The 21,459-nt window shown below is 36.3% G+C and overlaps 2 protein-coding genes across 2 annotated transcripts; both read right to left on the reverse strand.

The window, feature by feature from the left end:
* Nucleotides 1–8,588: 8,588 nt before the first annotated feature.
* Nucleotides 8,589–12,139, reverse strand: LOC103874787 (LRR receptor-like serine/threonine-protein kinase ERL1). The gene has a single exon (XM_009153229.3). The coding sequence runs from the start codon at nt 10,155–10,157 to the stop codon at nt 8,721–8,723; it is 1,437 nt and encodes a 478-aa protein (XP_009151477.1). The 5' UTR covers nt 10,158–12,139; the 3' UTR covers nt 8,589–8,720.
* Nucleotides 12,140–17,810: 5,671 nt separating this feature from the next.
* Nucleotides 17,811–20,333, reverse strand: LOC117134075. The gene has a single exon (XM_033291653.1). The coding sequence runs from the start codon at nt 20,273–20,275 to the stop codon at nt 19,106–19,108; it is 1,170 nt and encodes a 389-aa protein (XP_033147544.1). The 5' UTR covers nt 20,276–20,333; the 3' UTR covers nt 17,811–19,105.
* Nucleotides 20,334–21,459: the final 1,126 nt, after the last annotated feature.

Consider the following 21,459-nt stretch of genomic DNA (forward strand, 5'->3'; position numbering starts at 1 on the left):
AAAAAGTCGTCCGACCAGGTTCTTACGAAATAGCCAACATGCAGGGCATAAAAATCCCTAGAACCTGGAATGCGATGCATCTCAAAAAATACTATCACTAAACGAACCAACTCGCAATCACTGAACTACGAGACGGCTTGATCTCCGCAAGGAGTACGTAGGCAGTTTGCCGAAAGGCAAATTCAGCTGTCCTCCCTTATTAAAAAGGGGGGGGAGTGGGTACGTATACTCGTATACTCCCAAAAAATCGAAAAACTTCTTACCGCACTTTTGGTGTTTTCGACTTATCAAAACATCCTCACCCGCGAAATCGCAACGAGGTCTTCGGAAATTGGTCGGCCGCTTGGGAGAATCGAACCTTTAGCATCGCGAGACGTCGCAAAAGATGCCTCAAAATTGGTTTCTTCCGAGCAAACGAAATCTCCGCAAAAAGACACATATATGCACACATTAACATTTATTTTGCGCAAATTAATCAAAACAACGGCACACGCCACCAAGTCCGATGCTGATCACATCGAACTCACAAACGTCCTAAACAGACAAACTTCCGGTCTCCGGAGAGATGCTCGATTCGTATCAAACAAGTCGTATAAGCCGAGAACTTTTCGCGGACTTTACATCGATACGAATCAGGAAGAAATCGCGACAGGAAAAACGATAGCCGGTTAGTCACCGCACAATCCTTAAACCGAAAGTAAACCTAGGTCTTGCCCTAAACCCAGCGCACTGGTCTCTAACATCTCAAAGGCATGATATCGAAAGATAAGAGATTCTTAAACCACGCCTCTATGTTTACGTTCGATACCTTCAGCGCCCCCGCAGAGTTCACATCTCGCGGAAGAACTCTCGAAACAGGTCTCGAATAAAACATTTCACAATCGAAGAAGGATATGAGACGACAACTCATCACCTTCCTCCCCACTATTCACAAATTCATAAAAAACGTTATCCGATTATCATACCATAAAGCCGCGGAGCAGCAGGGATTCAAAGCCACACACGGCCAGTCCCGAAATACAAACAAGGCCGTTCAAGGCCGAAGCATAAAGACATAAAAAAAAAAACAAATCTCTCGCAAGAGATCTAACCCAAGTCACCCTCAGAACTTACGCTCCCTCTTCACCCGCCGCCTCGTCCGAGCCTGGAGCCGCGTCGCTTCCGTTCTCTCCGACCATCGGATCCTTCCCCTCTGGGTCTTCTGGACACGTCGGAAGGAAGCAAGCGGATTTTAGGTCGGCCAGGATGAGACCGAAATCGCCATCCTCGGCCGCCATATCTCCCTTGCAGCCGGACAGTCGGGCCTCTTCGGCCTCCAAGGTCGGGGGAGTCTCACTTTGGAACGACCGAACCACGGCCCATCCCGCCCTCAATCGTCGCCAAAGCGAAATCCCTGCTCCGGATACACTCGAGGGAACCCAGGGAAGCAGAAATCTTCGCCAAGCGAGCCTGAAACTCCGCACGAAGGGCATCCGTAGCCTCTTGGATCCCGCGGCGCGCTAGTCCAGCGTCACTCTCGATCTGACGCTGGAGTCGACGCACCTCCGAGGATTTGGCCTTCCTGGTTTTCTTTTCCTTAAGCAAGGAACTCGCCGTCTTCCCGAGGTCCCTCTCAAGCTCTCCTATCGCACCTCGAGCTTCGACACTTTCGCAGAGTGAGAGTCCTCGACAGCCGTCAACATAGCCTCGGTTTCGGACCATCTGCCCTGAAGCTCCACCAACTCCCCGGAAAGACGACTGGTCTCAGAACCACATTCGCTGATCATCCCATCGATCAACGATATGAATTGCGAACGGTAAAAATTCTTAAGACTAAGTCCATGAAAAGAATGCACGAAAGACGATCGAGAATTCAAACAAGAAACAAACCTTTCCGCGAAGTCCCGATGCTAGGCTCGACCTACCTCGCTGCGAAGTCTCCCCGTCACCGCTCTTGGCCAGTTTCCTCTTCCGACTCTTAGGCTGAGTAGCCTGGACAGCGCTAGGAGCACGCAATGCCAGAACGATTTCTTTTCTGGCTGGAGGCGGAGGCATAGAGTCAGCGGCCTTCTCTTTGTCCTCGACGAGGATCGGAGTCGTGGAAGATCCCGCAGGTAGGACTTGCGGGGAGGAGCCGCGACGCCGGTCCATGACACGGGGCAACGACCTGCGCGGAGGAAGACGGAAACTCGGAGCCAGTCTGAGCCAATTCTTTCTCGGCTTGGCGACGAACTAGTTTCTCTCGGAAAGAAAGATGACCGGCAACACAAGCCGGCACTTCCGCCGGAGAAGTTGGAACCGGAGCCGGAGAAGTGGCCTCACCCATCTCGACGTCGGAATCCTTCTTATCACCTTGGGAGGAAGACATGTTGAAAGGAAAGTTATGAAACTAGAGAGGTTTTTGAAGAAAATGAAGGAGGAAAGGTGTGAAGAAAATGAATGACAAGAGCTCACTACTTATAGAAGTATGGGTTCGGACTGTCGCCTCGACAACTTTTTTCCGCGGAGTTTTAACTGTAAATTTCGTCCAATACACTTAACCTTGTCAAAGTCATCTATCCGCCCGCTAGAGTCACAACTCTAACGGGCTGGGGGGCTAACTGTTGGGGTCAAAAACGGTTACGACAAATTTAACATTCAAAACGTCCGAAGAAGAAAATAAGAGTTTCTCCGAAGAGTACTTTTCGAAATAGATTCTTCCTTACGAAAAAGCTTGGCGGAAGAAAAAATCGAGACGTCCGACGAAATCTCGAAACAGGTCGTTACGCAGCGACTGAACGTCCCCCGCTCGGTCGCTACGTAGCGACCGAGCGATCGTCCCGCTAGGTCGCTACGTAGCGACCGAACTCAAGCCAAGGCTCGGTCGCTACGTAGCGACCGAGCTCAAGCCGAAGCTCGGTCGCTACGTAGCGACCGAGCACTCGTTTCGCTCGGTCGCTACATAGCGACGGGCTCGAGCCAAAGTTCGGTCGCTGTGTAGCGATTGAACCTTTCCGAACATCGATACGACACCAGTCCTTGCATTCTCGTCAAACCTTCGAATGCTATCTCCCGAAGACCGTAGCAAGCTCAGTCTATGTTTCCCGCTATTCTAATTCATCGATCAAACTTCGCGGATTAGAAACCGCGGAAAACTCGTAGTAAACGTGTCGAGTCGGAAGACGGCCCAAAGGGACCTAAAACACGATTCGAGGCCCATCCTACGATTTTTCCTAACCAAAAGCCCGTGAACCACAGCATGGTTCGCGCTTGGCCCACGAGGAAGGATAAATGTCAAGTTTCCGCGGATAAATACGGAAGTTTTGAAGATAATTGTGAAGATCGGGAAAAATGGAATATCTCCATTTTTATGCTATGACGGCTTAAGGGCAGAAGAGTAAAAGCGTAAACCGACCTTGGAGCTAGTATATAAGGAGTCCTAGGCGAGGAGCAGAAGGAGGAACTTTTCAGAGCAAACTTAGCACTTAGAGCGATTTAGGCAACTTTCCGTTTTTGTTATTTCGAGTGCGACTCAATTAGGTTTAGCCGTCTTAGGGTTGCTAGAACTAGGAATCTCGCCGACAGCTCTCGAGCCCAGGCTTATACCTTGTTGTAACGCTCATACGCAGATTCGGAATAAGATCTACTTTGCTCTCTTTTCGATTTCTTATTTTTATCGTTGTTATTCTCGTGTTCTGATTGCTTGACGTGTGGTAATTAACAGATATCCGGGTCCTCTGGGAAACTAGGGTTTTCTCAGTTTCCTTATTTAAACGGAAATCGACAGTGCGAATTTCGGTTCCCACAAGGAGAAGGTGAGAGCAATTCAAGAATGGCCAATTCCTAAGACCATAAGTGAAGTGAGGAGCTTTCACGGGCTTGCTGGTTTCTACAGGCGATTTGTTAAAGACTTTAGTACTATAGCAGCTCCCTTGACTGCCTTCCAATGCCTTAAAGAGAAGCTTACTCACGCCCCTCTTCTTATACTTCCAGATTTTAATAAAACCTTTGAGATTGAATGTGATGCTTCTGGTATTGGAGTGGGTGCTGTTTTGATGCAGGAAAAGAGACCCATAGCTTACTTCAGTGAGAAGCTTGGAGGCGCCACTCTCAACTATGCAACCTATGATAAAGAGCTGTATGCCTTGGTGAGAGCTTTGCAGACTTGGCAGCACTACTTGTGGCCCAAGGAGTTTGTGATACACACTGATCATGAGTCCCTCAAGTACTTGAAAGGACAAAATAAGCTCAGCAAGAGACACGCAAGATGGGTAGAATTCATAGAAACCTTTCCTTATGTCATCAAGTACAAACAAGGTAAAGAAAATATAGTTGCTGATGCACTATCTCGAAGGTATGTTCTCTTAAACACTCTTGATGTCAAGTTGTTAGGTTTTGAGCAGATTAAAGATATGTATGAATCTGATCCAGATTTTAAAGAAGCTTATAACTCTTGTGAGAAATTTCCTGCTGGACATTACTTTAGACATGATGGATTCCTCTTTTATGATAATAGACTGTGTGTGCCTAATTGCTCTTTGAGAGATTTGTTTGTTAGGGAATCTCATGGAGGAAGTCTCATGGGTCACTTTGGTATTGCAAAGACTCTTAAAACTTTGCAGGATCATTTCTTTTGGCCTCAGATGAAAAGTGATGTGGAGAAACTATGTGAGAGATGTGCAACTTGCAAGAAAGCTAAGTCTAAGGTTCATTCTCACGGTTTGTATACTCCTCTCCCTATTCCTTATCATCCTTGGAATGACATATCTATGGATTTCATTGTTGGATTGCCTAGCACTAGGACTGGGAAGGATTCTATTTTTGTTGTTGTTGACAGGTTCTCAAAAATGGCACATTTTATAGCATGTCACAAAACTGATGATGCATTACATGTAGCTAATTTGTTCTTTAAGGAGATTGTGCGTTTACATGGCATGCCTAGGACCATAGTTTCTGATAGAGATACTAAGTTTCTTAGTTATTTTTGGAAAACTCTTTGGTCTAAACTAGGCACTAAGTTGTTGTTCTCCACTACTTGTCATCCGCAAACTGATGGACAGACTGAGGTAGTTAATAGAACTCTAGGAACACTCTTGCGTGCATTCATTAAAAAGAATCTGAAATCTTGGGAAGACTATCTGCCACATTGTGAATTTGCATATAATCATGCTGTGCATTCTGCTTCTAAGTTTTCACCCTTTGAAATTGTTTATGGGTTCAATCCCACCTCTCCTTTGGATTTAATTCCTTTACCTGAGTGTGAAAGGGTCAGTTTGGATGGCAAAAAGAAGGCAGAGATGGTGAAACAACTCCACGAGCAAGCTAGGCTCAACATTGAAGAGAAAACTAAGCAGTATGTCAAGCATGCCAACAAAGGAAGGCGTGAGATGGTCTTTAAGGAGGGTGACAAAGTTTGGGTTCATTTGAGAAAAGAGAGGTTTCCTAATGAGAGGAAGTCAAAGCTTATGCCGAGAATTGATGGACCTTTTGAGATCACAAAGAAGATCAGCAACAATGCCTACAAGATTGATCTCCAAGGTAAGTATGATGTGAGTAATAGCTTCAATGTTACTGACTTGATCCCTTTTATTGCAGATGAACCTGATTTGAGGTCAAATCCTTTTCAAGAGGGAGGGGATGATATGATCATGGACCAGCCAACTGATGGAGATAGAGATGGAGAGTTTAGAGATGAACCAGCTGAAGAAGATGAGGTCTTAACCATTCCTAAAGGTCCCATAACTCGAGCCAGAGCTAGGAAACTCAAAGAAGCTATTGGAGGACTAATCAGGAAGTCCTTGGAGCAAGAAGAATGTCTTGGAGGAAGCTTGATACTTCAAGATACACTTATCACCATTCAAGCCATCTTACCATCAAGCTGAGTATCATCTAGGCTAGCAAGCTATGTGTGCTCTTTTCCTATCATTATTTTTGTCCCATTGGGTTTTGCAATGATAGGTTTTTAACGAGGCCATAGTCTTGCTATCTTATCACCTTGTTGATACTCTCGGACCAAACCACATGGAGAACCTTATGTTATCTTTTATTTCTAAGTACTTATGTCTTTTATTTTCGAAAACTCTATCTAAGTTATGTCTTTGTTTCTACATTAATTAGAGGAGCCTGTTCCTTTAATTTCGAAATGCATGGAGCCTGTTCCAAGCCTTTCACTATATATATGTGTGTGACGGCAACCCTAGCATCCATCAAGTTTTCTTTCACTTAAACCTTTGTGTTTTCTTCTCCCTTGCTTTCATGAGTTAAGAGAGTGTCTGGTGTGTAGTATCCAGTCTGTTGGTGTGTAATATCCAACGCCCAAGGGCTTTAGAAAGGTGTGTCATATCCGATCTAAGCCTAGGAGTATCAAGAAGCCTCTCCGCAGCCTCTTGTGTCACCATTCGATCCACCACCTTGATAAACTTGAGTCTTTGATTCGTTTATGCAAGGATCTATCCAAAACCATCCAGAGAAGAGTCCTAGGATCTCATTATGATAGCACAATTCCTTCATCATTTTGACGGACCTCAATACCTAGATAGTAAGTTAGTCTACCAAGGTCGCTCATCTCAAATATTCGGGCCATCTCCTTCTTAAACGTAATGATAGACTTCAATGACGAACCTGTCACAAGTAAGTCATCAACATATACGCAAACAACAAGCAAATCTTCCTTCTTCTCCTTTCTATAGAGTGACGGTTCTTTCGAACAACGGGTGAAACCGAGCTCCTTCAAGATCGTATTGAGTTTGATGCTCCATGCCCTAGGCGCATGTCTCAAGCCGTAGAGAGCCTTATGTAGTTTATAAAATTATTTGATCGCTTGATAAAATCGTTATCTACTCAAAAAGAAACGGTTCTTAATTATATTTTTATTAATACAAATTCATTTATTAGAGTTAAGTGTCACCGAGTATCCGAAACTACCAAGTTCTAGAAGTAGTTGGGTTTGACTGAATTATATCTTATTAATTAGGCTAAGACTCGCACCTTACGCATGATGAACATTATATATAAAAATTATTTTTAGATGATATTATTTATTTTATGTTCATTTACATATTATGAAATAATATATATATATATATATATATATATATATTACTGGGAAGCGAGTAACAGTTATCTATATAATTAAGTTGGAGTAAGAAAATTTAAATAATAAGTTTATTTATTTATATGGTATATAATTATTTAAATGATGTTAAAATAGTTATATAGTATATTTTAATATGAATTTTTATTAACTGAGGCTTCCTACTCATATGATTTTATTAACATTTGTATATTTGCCGTAACAAAATTTTAGCCCTCAATCTAAAATTTTCAGTGTGAGATTTTTAACAATTTTAGTAATTTATAATTTTGAAAACAAATTCAATGCAATTGATATCAAGGTCTCAATACTTTTTCAGAGCAAATTTTAAAATTAACATATTTTGTATTTTTATGGTATATAGCTTAATTTAAACAATATTAAATTTTATATATATATTTAATCTTAATATCGATTAAATGTGATTTCATATTCATATGATTTTATGATCATTCGTATCTTGCTATAACAAAATAAAATTTAAACCACTGATCACAACAATTTCAATGTGAGAATTTTAACAGTTTTAGTAATTTATAGTCGTTTTAAAAAATTCAAATATATCATATAAGAATAAATATAATTTTTAGTATATGGTTAATGTAATCAGTTAAATTTTTTAATAATATAAAATTAAACAAAAATGATAGAGAATACAAAAAAGGGCAATTGTCATTAATAGCACCTTTTGAAGTTTATGTCTCAAAAATAGCATTAGAAGGAGAAAGTCACAAAAATAAAAATTCATTAAAGGGTAAAATATCTCTAATACCCTTGGTTTAAAATTAAATAAACAAACAAAATAAATAAAAATAAATAAAATAAAAATAAATAAAATGAAAAAAAAAATTTTTTTATAGTTTCAGATTATATGTTTTCAGATTCAAAATTTTTATCTTTTATTTTTTGAAATTTTTTTTTTCGAAATTTTTTTTTTATTTTTTTTTCAAATTTTCTTTTTATAATTTAAAAATACATTTTGAAACTGTTTTTAAAAGTTTTATTTTTTATTTTAGTATTTATTTTTTATAAAATTTTAAACCCTAATTCCAAAACCCTACTCCTTAACTCTAAACCCTAAGGTTTGGATTAATTAACCCAAGGGGTATAAGTGTATATTTACCTCTTTAATGAAACCTATTTTTGTGACTTTGAACCTTGAGTGCTACTTTGGGAACAAAAACTTGGTTTGGTGCTATCCTAGTCTTTTTCTCTACAAAAAATGTTATCAAATCTTTATAATTCAAAATTATTAATTATCATATATATATTAATCATATTAGTTAATTTCATAGTTTTAATTTAAGGAAAATATAGAATATTTTTCGTACACTACTAATCAGTTTGATAGTTCGTTTGATAAAAAATATAATATATGTTTATATGGACAAACCTAAGGATTTTAAGAATTATCCTAATGGTGACACATGGCCACTTTGAATGACCACTTTGAATGTTGTAATGCTTCTTCGATTAATATATAAATGATTCTTATTTTAGTTTCTTCAATATCTCATTTTTGTACTCATAACAGAAATATCTTTAAAATGATTAAATATTGAGAACTTAAAATTCTATTTTATTTGTTACAAATACCAATCATTTTTGGAGCAAACTTCAAATGTCACGGTGAATGCAAATACATTGCAAATATATAGTTTTCTTGCCTCTAAAGTAAACAAGGAGAGAGTGGAGCGCCACAGAGACAGTCGTTGCCGGCGAATGCGCTAACCGGGAACTTTGTTGTCGGAAGCTTTCCGCAAAGATGGTTTTGGCTCAAGTTCAGTCTCTGCAGACTGGCCACAGTTTCTGGCACCATCCCGAATACCAAATTCCTTGACAGATCCAAGGTTTTCAGCGTCTTTGCGAACGTCAACCTCCCCATATCGAATCTAAGTTTGTTTCCCGCTGCTCGAAACTCAAGCAGATACTCTGTCTGGTTAAGGAACCTTTCTAGACTCCCTGAGATCTCGTTTTTCGACAGATCAATGTAATGGTAGTATAAGGGTGCCGCTGGCTCCCAATTTTCTATGCTCATCTTGATCCCGCATTTTGCTAGTTTCAACAAGAAGATGCTCGGTAATGAGGTAACCCACTCTGGAATCGTTTTGAGGTGAAACTGGTTGTACGAGAGATCAAGAAACCCAATGGTGTTAACGTTCAAGGCAGGAAATGGACCATTTAAAAGATTGTGAGAGAGATCAAGATTGTTTATATTGGTCAGATTGACCAAACCATTTGGGACGACTCCGGAGAAGCGGTTCTTGGAGAGATTCAACTTTTCGAGCTTGTTGAATCTTGATATATATTCTGGAATTGTCCCAGAGAGATTGTTTTTGCTCAGGTCAAGGAGCAGGAGTGTCGGTCCGAGTGATGCAATAGACCGAGGAAGTTTTCCGGAGAATCCATTGCCGGAGAGATCGAGAAATTTGAGCTCCGTCATGGATTCGAAAATATCTGGTATGGTGCCGGAGAGGCGGTTGCCGCCGAGTTTCAGATTCTGCATTAGCTTGAGATTAGCAACCCCTAAGGGTATAGTTCCGGTTAGGAGATTACCGCCAATAAAGAGACCAGATAACCGAGACAGATTTGATATAGAATTCGGTATTGGACCGGTGAACTTATTTCCCTGAAGAAACAAATCTTCCAACTGCCTTAGCATGCTGATGTCGGAAGGAAGGGGACCAAAGAGACGGTTATTCTCGATGTTTACGTATCTAAGCTTCGGTAATTGGAGAAGGAACTGCGGAAAAGATCCAGTGATGTTCCCATGACCTCCTAAGCTAATCACTTCGAGGTGCTGGAGTTTAGCCAGCGAAGGCGAGAGAGTGCCGGAGAGGGAGCGTTCGGGTTTCTTGGGAAATCCGACTAGTGAAAGAATGGTGACACGGTCACCGTTAACGCAAGCGATACCGTACCAGGAGCAGCAAGCAGTACCTTTCTTCCATGAGCTGAGAATGCCAGAAGGATCTCGTGTTATACCCTTTTTGAAAGCTAAAAGACCCGCCTCATCATCAGGATGACATGTGGCGGCTCCGCTAGGGTTTAAACTCTGGAGAAAGATAGTGGCGGAAAATACGAAGAGAGTGAAGGAGCAATAGTTCATGGTGATATCGTGGGATTGAGAGAAGTTATTGTTAGCTATTTGTAGATGGAAGGAGACTCCTTGAGAGCTGGGGATTGAGAGAAGCTATTGTTAGCTACTTATAGAGGGAAGGAGACGACTTGAGAGCTGGAAAGTCAAAGTCCACGATTTTGACCTATTCATTTGCATGTGGCAGAAAGTGGTATGTCCGTTTCACATGCCACGTTGTCTTGCCCTTAGAGAGCAAGGTTGATTTCATTATCCTATACAGCAACTTGTGCGAAAAGACGATCAGTTGCAAGAAATTAAAAAAAATTATGCGAGAAGCAAATGATCCGGGTTATTTTGTTGTATAAGAAGTAGGTTAACTGGTTAAGTTGTGGCAACCAACAGAAATGAATGAAAAAAGAGAAAACTTGCAAAAATGGTCACATTTAAGTAGGGGACAAGAAAACAGAACCAAACCAAACCAAACCAAAGCATATGTCTAAACCATTTGGTTATAGATTTTATCAACCAAATCGTTCGGTTGATTTGGTTTAAACCAAACCGAACCAAAAACCAAAGTATTTTAGTAATTATATTAACTAAATATACTAATAATAAATATTATTTAAAATATTGAGATAATTAGCTCCCATAGCTCTAGATGTGATCATAATTAGAGAAGTACTTCTCATAACTAGAAAATAATTTATATTCCAGTTTTACCCCTATAACCTATAATCTAACTCTTATATAGTGTCTCGAAAATGTCAGTCAAGTGCAAAAAGAGACTTTATCCAGCGAATTAAACCAATCGACATGACCCATCTGTTTCTCTTGAAAATACATGATATTAGGCAAGTAAGCTAACTCAATGATTCAAATTTGATAGCAACTATTTTACTTTTTTTTTTGTTAAATAATAATAATATTATTAACTAATTAAAAATATAAAATTTTAAATCCTTACTATTAAAACTGTTAGAGGAATTGGTTGATTAAAAAAACTGTTCGAGGCATAATAGTAAAGTTTAACGTGTTACAATTATAAATAGCCGATAACTAGTTACCACATACAAATATGATTTATGTTCCAGTGAAAAACAACATGAGAATTATCAGTTAATATATGTTACCGTGCAAAACAAAATATTATATCTATGTTAATATGTATGTTTCTTTATTATATGTACTACATGATATTTAAGAGCTAATACCTATGTTAATAGCTACTATATCTTTTGAATGATACATCAATTATTAACAGCCTACAATAACGATTATTGCATGCTAACTTTTTTATTTTACTCGTTAATTTAAATTTTAGTAACTAACTTATATATTACAGGATAAATAATATATTAGATTAATAACTAATACTAAATTATAAATATTGTTATTATGTTATTGATTTGTTAACGCGCCATAGGTAACTTTTCACTTGCTAATCAAATAAATATCTTAATATATAGTATATAGAAAATATTGCCAAAACATAACAAAAATTCATCATGGTTGTCCCTTTGGTATAAAAAAAAATTTGTCCACTTTTTCTCTCTTCTAACTTTTCCAATTCTAAAAGTTAATGAAATAAATAGTTAAATGAATCAAAAAAAATTGTAAAAATGGAAACAATTAATAAAACACCCATATACACAAACTGATTTTTTTTTTGGTTAAACAACTTAATAAATTAAATTTTAAAATTAACTTCTACTAAAAGTAGAATTCATCTTCTACGGAAAATGGATCAGTAGAAAGTGAATTCTAGATTAAAAAAGTCCGTCTATTTTTCTTAAAACCAACAATCTACTTTTATTTGAAATTTTAAATATGGAGAATGTGAATTCTACTAATTGTAAAGATAACTACTTTTCCGTAGAATGCATCTTCTACTTTTATTATGTATTCTACAACTTCCAGAATATGAAATCTAAACATTTTTGTCTTTGTTCTACGCATGGTAGAAAGTGTCTTCTACTAATAAGAAAACCTGAATTTCGCAAAAATTTAGGAAATTTCAGTTAAGAAAATATTCTAAAAATATATGAAATATTCAAACTTCCTAAAACGTGTATATTTGGTCACAAAAATATTCTAAAAATATTTGCAATCTATGTGCTTGCCTAAGACGTTAGAAACATATATTTTAGATTTTTGATATGTTTACAAACACACACACATATATATATATATATATATATTCAACATTTTTTGTTATATTTACAAACATATATCGACTAAAAATTATATACGTATTTTTATTTTTATTTTTATTTATATAATTATTTGAAATTCAATTGTGTTATCACGGGGAATATATAAATGATATTGTCCATTCAATGCATGAGAATATATTTTTTTAATTAACATTATATATGAAAAGTAATAATTGAATTTATGTATATAAGTATCATAAGAATATTAGTATATAAGTGTTACTTATTATAACTTTTTAAGTATAAATTATTTATCAAATATGATTAAACATTTAAAATATTTAATAAGACTTTAAGATATTTAAATAATTTATAAAATAGTTAATATACACTAGAAATTGTTAAATATCGACTAAAACTTTTAGTATATATTTTGGAAATATCTGTAATTTAAATGTACAGTTTATAAAAAAATTAATTTTTTTTGTGCGCTCTTTATGTTAATTATATTTTTATTAATATATTCATTTATTTTCATTAATCTATGTATTTATATAATTATTTTGAATTCAATTGTTTATATCAAAAATTTTATATTAATATAAAAACGTTAAATATCTTATTTTTATTAATATATTCTAAAAGTTTGACTTAAAATTATATATATATATATATATATATATTTTTTTTAATGAAATTTTACTTTAATTCGTTTTTTAATATTCAAATGCTTTTAGAATGTATTTTGTTATTATTAATTTTATTAATCATGGGTTAGTTTTGAGATTATGAAAAGATTATACTAAAACAACAATTTAATGATGGTATTATACCAAAGGGACAACCATGTTGAATTTTAGTTCCGTTTTAGCAATTTTTCCTACTATATATATTGTTAAGGTGCCACAAGTATCACTTACTTTACTTAATTACACGATAATATTTATGTTCAATTTTAACAAATTTTATATTTTTTGTTTTACATTTGTTAGAGGAAAGAGAAGGAAATAAGAAGAAGAAGAGTGTAAAAGTAAAATTGTGGGAACAAATATGAAATAGGAAAGAGAATGTGAAAGTGTAAGTGTAAGAAAAAGTAGAGTGTGAAAATATAAGAAGAAAGATAGTGTAAGAAAAAAAAAAGAGTGTAATAATGTGTAAGATGAAAGAGAGTGTAAGAATGTATAAGATGAAAGAGAGCGTAAGAATGTGTAAAAAGAAAGAGAGTGTAAGGAAGGGTATTTTTGGAAATCTAAAGTAAAAATGGTAGAGCAATCTACACATATGTGAAATCATGTGTATATTACTAATTTTGATACCAGTTATGTATATTCAGTAAATTCTATAACCGGCTCCCATAGTCCTTGGTGTGATCATAATTAAAGAAGTATCCTTCATAACTAGAAAATAATTTTGATTCCAGTTTTATCCATATAACCTATAATCTAACCCTTATATAGTGTCTGGAAAATGTCAGTCAGGTGGAGAGAGAGACCATCAAAACATGACTTTATCCAGAGAATTAAACCAATCAACGGGACCCATCTGTTTCTCTTGAAAATACATGATATTAGACGAGCAAACCAACTCAAATATTTAAATTTGATAGCAACTATTTTTTTTGTTAAATAATATCTATATTATTAACTAATTAAAAATATGATGTTTTAAATCCTTACTATTAAAATTGTTTGAGGCATTCCTTGATAAAAAAAAGAATTGTTAGAGGCATAATAGTAAAATTTAATGTGTAACAATGGCCGATAACTAGTTACCACATATAAATATTATTTATGTTCGAGTAAAAGAAACATGAACACTTAACTTGCTAGGTTATAATAGTAAAAGCCTAAATTATAAATAGTGTTATTATGTTACTGATTTGTTTAACGCGCCACATGTAACACTTAACTTGCTAATCAAATAAGCATCTTAACATATAGTATATATTGTTAATGTGCCACAAGTATCACTTAACTTACTTAATTACGAATAGAGACATTACAGATATGCTTTCCGGACTTCAGCATCATTCATGTTCCACGGGCGCGCAATCAGATTTCAGATTTTTTAGCTAAGACTGCAAGATCCTTCCATAGGGAGTTACTTTTTATTGGTTGTTCTATTCCGGTTTGGTTACCCAGACCACCTCAAGTTTGAGTAATAGAATGGCCTTTTGACGTCAAAAAAAAAAAACTTACTTAATTACACAATAATATTTATTTTCAATTTTATTAAATTTTAGATTTCTTTTGTTTTACATATTCGGTTAGAGGAAAGAGAAGGAAAATAAGAAGAAGAGGAGTGTAAAATAAAAGTTAAAGTCGTGGGAATAGATATGAAAGAGGAAAAATGATGTAAAAGTGTAAGAGGAAAGAGAGTGTGAAAATATAAGAGGAAAAATAGTGTAAGAAGAAAGAGAGTCTAAGAATGTGTAAGAAGAAAGAGAGTGTAAGATTGTGTAAGAAGAAAAAGAGTGTAAGAAAGAGTATTTAAAAATCCAAAGTAAGAATTATAGAGTAATCTACACATGTTAAATCATGTGTATATTACTAATTTTGACACCAGTTATGTATGTATATTCAGCAAATTCTCTCTAAAATATTTAAATATTTAACCTAAACAAATAATCATAATTTTATATGCTTTACTTCAAAATGAATAGAAGAAACACAATTGGAAATAAAATTAAAATACAAGAATATAAATCTCATACATTAACTTCAAAACCAAAAATTACTTATGATACTACAAAATGCGATGATGTAGACGCCTTCTGAGAGCTTTTTCCTAGGCCTTCCAGGCCCTCGTTTTGGGAGTCCCGTTGAGAGACTTGGGACGTCATGTTCAGGCTGTGAGGCAGAGGCAAACCATGTCCTTCGGCTTCCAGGTGTGCCTTCCGGTGCATGAATAAATAGACAAGGTGAAACATGTGTAATTACTTCCTTGTGTGGCCTTCCAGGTCGATTCTTGGGTGGTTTTGAGAAAGGATGTTTCTTGCAATACATCTTATTATGCCTTGCTTGGCCACAATTTCAATAGTGCTGTAAATGAAAAAAAGAGAATATAAATATCATAAATAACAAGAGAAGAAATACAAACAACAAAACAAGCATAACAAGAGAAGATACATACTACTTTCGTTCCTCGTTTTGAAATCTTTGGTGGTTCTCTAGGTTCACCTCTATCTCTCTTTCACTTTTTACCTGGTGGTCTCACTGGAGGTTTCTTAAACAGAGGTGGATTGATCCTCACATTAGTTATTACCTTCCACATGTTCATGCCATTGACGGGTTTTAGAGGATGTGCATAACATATCTTCAGTTTCTCAATGGTGAACCAATTAGATATAAGTATTTTCAGGTCTTGGTCAGCATTTTTCTCTAAACGCATGGCTGAGACAATGTGGCAGCAAGGAATGCCACCGATCTTGTACATCCTACAACTACAAAAAATGTCACATCTCATCTTCACCAAAAACTTATCATTGAAGTACCCAACTTCATAATCTCCTAATCCACAACTCAAAAGACTGCAATTCTTTGCAAGTTCAATATGTTCTTCGAGTTTTGCAACTGATTTATAAGTGTAGTTTGCCCTACACTTATCAGCTTCAGCTCTTTTTTTGTGATTGCTCATCATTACCTATCTTCTTATATCTTCAAGCATTTCCACAACCGGTTTTGTTCTTGCTATCCTTATAGCTGCATTGAAAGGCTCCCCTAAGTTGTTCTCAAAAGCATCAGAAGATGAGTATTCTGTGAAAAATGCCCTTGACCACATACAAGACTGAGAAATCTTCAAATCATCATATGCAGCGACTGAAATCGTCTTCAGCTCTTCCATCTTCCTCTCAAAACGTGCTATGTAGTAAGCATCAGCAGCACCCCAAAACAGATCTTCGAACACAGCCCCACCATATTTCTTTTTCAGTTGGTGTACACATGCCGAGCACACATCCTATGCTCAGCATATGGCAACACATCTTGAACCGCTAATATAAGACTTTTTTGTTGGTCAATTGCTAGAGTTAAACCATTACCTAGCCCTAAGCCTAGGTCCTTGACCAAATGCTCAATAAACCATAACAAGTTATTTTTATTTTCAACCTCCACGATGGCCCATGCGATAGGGAAAGTTTGTTCATTAGGATCTCTTCCACATGCTACTAATAACATTCCATTCATTCTCCACTTCAAAAATATACCATCAATGTGGATAATCTTCCTACAAGCACCTTTCCACCCATCTTTAAGCGCCTGAAAGCACACATAAACACCTATAGAATCTTGTCTGCCTTACCTCACATTCAACTGTAGATCCAAAATTTATGCTTTTCAACTCCTCTACATAGTCAAACAACCTTGCAAATGACTGAGCTTGCTCATCGTCAAACTGCTACAAGCATTTTAGTCTTGTCCTTTCACAAATTGTTTCTGGCACATTAATGTTGCGCATTTGAAGCTTTTGCTGCAACTGAGTAGTTGAGATATTGAGATTAATTCTGAATTCCTCAATGTAGATATCTATAATCTTACTATTTGTTAGGAAATACACTTTACCCCTGTCATGTGCAATTGTGCTCCTCTTTTTATACCATAACAACAACTCTAGACATTCAAGTGATGCTACTATTAATGGATCATGAGATCCTCCATGGAAATTTCTTTTCTGAACAAATTTCCACAACACACTTACCATCAAACTTATCAAACTTGATATCCCTCCTCTTCCTCACAGCATATTTCGTTATAGCAGTTTTGAAAACTGTTGCTCCAACATGAATATTGTCGGATTATCATCAACGATCGAATCAACACCTTCACTATCACTAATACCAAAAGAATCATCCTGCTTTATCACGCCACCTCTCTCTTCAACCTCAGAATCACTACCAGAAGAGTCATTTACCCTATTATCCTCATTAGCACTCTCATTCCCAATATCATTTCATCCTCAGCATCATTCAATGAGCCTTTCATATTAAGACGCCTACCCATATAAGGATCATGTTACGTGAGTTGGTTTTCTCGCTGGTTATAATGGGTCGGGTGCAGGGTTCGATTTGCGCCGGACGCAATATTTTTAGTTTAATGTTTGATATCAAAACAACATAGTTTTGATTTCTGTTAAATAGTAAACAGCTGCCACATCATCAATACACAAGTAATTTATATTGCGGTTTGACATGTGGGTTTATGAGTTTGTGGATTAATTTTCAAAAAAAAAAAACACACATTGAAGGTTTTTTGCAGAAAATCCTTGATATAAACATTCTGATAGAAATACATGTATATATTTTATGGTTGCAGTTTTTCTTACATCTACATTTTCCACCTTTGACAGTGTAAAGTTAAAGTCACTGTTGTTACTTCTAGCAAGCGTCCTATGCTATGCTGCATGGAATCGGAAGCGGTGACGCAGAAGCGGAAGCGTAAGGAAGCGTAGAATCGAAAATTTTAAAATATTTAGGAAGCGGGTACGTGTTGGAAGCGTTTATACATATATATATATAATATTGAAGCACTTAATAAAATAAAAAAATTTAATAATAAAAATCCAACACATAAATTAAATACTAAAGTTCAACATAAAAGTTAACAAAAAAAAACCAACATAACATAAAAAAAAAATTCAAGCTTCAAGTCAAATATCGAACTCATCATTGTTCTCATTTTCCCCATCTCCACCAAACAAAACAGCTTCCAATTCTGGTTCATCAAGAGAAAGATCTTCAAACTCAAGTCTTCCCAAATTAATCTCATCCAGCGAATCAAATTAATCACCTCCTACATCCCACATACAGCTAGGGCCTTCTTTATAAGCAGAGCTCCTTCTTGATAGAAGATGGAGGTTAGTATGCACAAATACTAAATCTTCAGCTCTTTGGGGAACAATCTTGTTTCTTATAGCAGAATGAATGAACTTGTATGTACTCCAATTCCTTTCGCAGCATGAGGATGAAGATGGTTGTCCAAGTAACTTGAATGCTAAGATTTGAAGTTTTGGTGCTGAAGATCCATGAACTGCCCACCATCTCAAAGGTTCTAAGATAAACCTATCATGAATCACATCAACACTACCAAAGTCCTCCATGCATAAAGAGAAGTTAGAATATTCAACGTTAACCTCTCTCCTTTCATCTTGATTTGGAAAATACTTGATTATGCAATTTTTTCTTTCTCTAGTAACCTCCAAATCTTGATGTGGAGCTTTTCTACTGTCTTCTTCTGCAAGCCACTCTGAACTATAGTACCTGCATCCAACAAAAATCTTACTGATCCGACAAAAATATATAACAATTAAAATCTTAGTTGATAAGAAAAACAGAATAAAAACAGATTTATAAACTTACTTGGGGTTTAGAGAATGTGCCATACAATGAAGAGGAGTATTACTCTTACTCCAGCGAGAAGTCAAAATCGAGTGCACCGCAGTCCAAAAGACGGAATCTTCATTAAGTTGTTTCCTTTCTTTTTTGAAGATAGCTCTCTTGACATTCTGAATCATACTTTCCCACAATTCATAAACCAGATGAAGAGAAGGTTTATCAGTATCAGCAGTTCTAATCACGCTATAGATGGGCAAAGTGAAAGATAAAGCATATTCAAGCTCCTCCCAAAACAACTCATCTAATATCTTTTTCTTCACTGCAGATGCTCTCTCTACACCGTCTTCTTTATAATCATCCCATTTAGGACTGATCACCATTTGTTGTAACCCGGTCTTTATTTTTTTGAATCTCTTTAACATTACAACCGTGGAAGCAAACCTGTAAAAATAAAACTAATGATTATTAACTTAAAAATTAAGAATATAAGTAAGCTCTCAATTAAAAATATAGAAAACTAACCTTGTAGAAGCAATTGTTAGGAGCTTAAGATCACAATGCTCAGTGAACATTACAAGCCTCATCCCGTGATTCATAATATAATTCTTGATCCAATTCACATCTTCACTGACAGACTTTATCCAGTAACAAGCATCATACACCGCTTCATTATTTCTTGTGCTCAGTAATGGTGAACATATATTCTTCAGAGCAAGGTTCAAGGTATGAACCACACATGGTGTCCAAAAAATAGTAGGAAACTTGGCTGAAATAAGCGCACCAGCTTTTACACAGTTTGAAGCATTGTCAGTGACAACCTGAACCACATTTTCATGCCCAGCCTCCTTTATGCCTTCTATGATCAGCTCTGCAATCATCTCACCGGTTTTTGTCTCACCATGAGTATTGATCGCCCTTAACATCATTGGACCACTCTCATTTGCAGCAATAAAGTTAAATATTGGTCTCCGTTGTGGATCTGACCAACCATCACTACATATACTCACTCCTTTTTGTTTCCATGTGTTCTTCAAAGGTTGCAAATGCATCTCAATGTTCTTTCTTTCCTTTTGAAGAAGTGTAGTTCTCAATGCATTATACCCGGGTGGAACATATCCTGGAATTTGGGAAGCACGCACATATGAATTGCGGTAGTGAGGATTTCTTGCAAGGTTAAAAGACAGACCACCTGTGTAGAACATCCTAGATACCTCCCCATCACATTGCTCCCTAGCTTCATTCTGAAATGCTTTTTCCAAAGGACCCATACCTTTTCTCTTCTTTGGATCAGACTCAGTTGCATTTGGAACTTTGTAGCTCATATCATAATCAAGAGAAGAACTAGACATGTTCCTTGATGACGAAGGAAGTGGAACTGCTTTGGGAGCTGCACGCTTTAACCTCTCTTTGCAATTATCAACTAGCTTTTTCAGGTTAACTCTTTGTTGAGGAGTGACTTTCAAGCATCCTTTAATTCCTTTTCCCTCTTGCAGCAGATGAGTCATAACTCTACTATGAGATCCAACATATGAATTACTGCAGAACTTGCATTCAAACCTCCATGATCCTCCTCCAGCTAACTTCTCAATTTTGTTCACATAGATCCACAAAGGTGCCTTGTCATCCACGTTCGAGGACTCATCAATGTTTAGAGGATCTTGAGACATTAGTCCTGTGAAAAAGTTATATGAATACTAATATGTAATATCTTAATTTACCAAACATAATACAAATATGAAATATAAAATTACAAAAGACTACAACAATATCACACAAAGCTACGTACACAAAGCAACTTATAATAATACTATATTTAAAATATTCCTTGCACTGAAATTGAAAACCAAAAAAGTGCAGCCATGACTTTAGTACACTCACGATCAAACAATAGAATATGCAAACCACATGCATAAAAGACAAACAAGTGACAACACATCAAACAAAGCACAATAACTGATTATTTATATATATATGAGTTACGTACCTTCGCTTCTCTTCTCTCAGAATCTGGAAAAGGTTGAACTTGAAGAAATATCAGAACTGCTTCTTACGGTAACTGAATCTCAAGAGTTTTAATCTTTTTAGATTATTTGGTAACTAGGGTTTTTTTTATTATAATGGGCTAATTGGATCACAAAACAAATCAAAATTTAAAAGCCCAAAATAATTTTTCAGTTTTTTGAACATATATCCATCGACGCTTCCGTCAACTATCCATCGACGCTTCCAATCCTGAATCGCGTGCTTCCATTACGGTTCCAAACGTCTCACTATCCGAAACGTGATTCCATGACGATTCCGAGCGATTCCGAGCGATTCCGTTTCCGGTTCCGCTTCGGAAGCACGAAACGCATGACCACCAACGATTCCATGCTACGTAGGTCCTATGCACCTGCAGCTGAAAAATATAATATTTCACTTATCTGACTAAATAACTAACACCCAAAACTACTGTCAAAAATATTGTCCATATTGTAAGAAAATATTGTTCGGCTAATATTTTATTATGTTTGGGGTACCAAAATTATTGTCTAATTAATATATATTGTAGCTGGGATACTAAAACTATTGTGCGGATAATATATATTATATTTACACATCGAACTAATAATATCAAATAACAAAATCAGTTACCCTATTGAATCATGTCGTTAATTGTCCCCCAACATTTCACACTATGAGGTTTTGTATGATAGATCTCGCTCGTTGATTTGCACAAGGAAACTACGGAGGATCATTGTAACGGCTCGACACTCCTAGAACTTAGGAAGAATCATGCGAGGGCTGGTGAAGTAAACAACCTCATGAATCAAAATATCTACAGCATCTGGTTCAACTTTTGAATGTTTCA

Source organism: Brassica rapa, chromosome A05 (assembly GCF_000309985.2).
Source record: "Brassica rapa cultivar Chiifu-401-42 chromosome A05, CAAS_Brap_v3.01, whole genome shotgun sequence".
Taxonomy (NCBI): domain Eukaryota; kingdom Viridiplantae; phylum Streptophyta; class Magnoliopsida; order Brassicales; family Brassicaceae; genus Brassica; species Brassica rapa.

Excerpts from the sequence above, each read along its gene's own strand:
- LOC117134075 (XM_033291653.1), bottom strand. The coding sequence starts at position 20,275 with ATGTCTCAAGATCCTCTAAACATTGATGAGTCCTCGAACGTGGATGAC.
- LOC103874787 (XM_009153229.3), bottom strand. The coding sequence starts at position 10,157 with ATGAACTATTGCTCCTTCACTCTCTTCGTATTTTCCGCCACTATCTTT.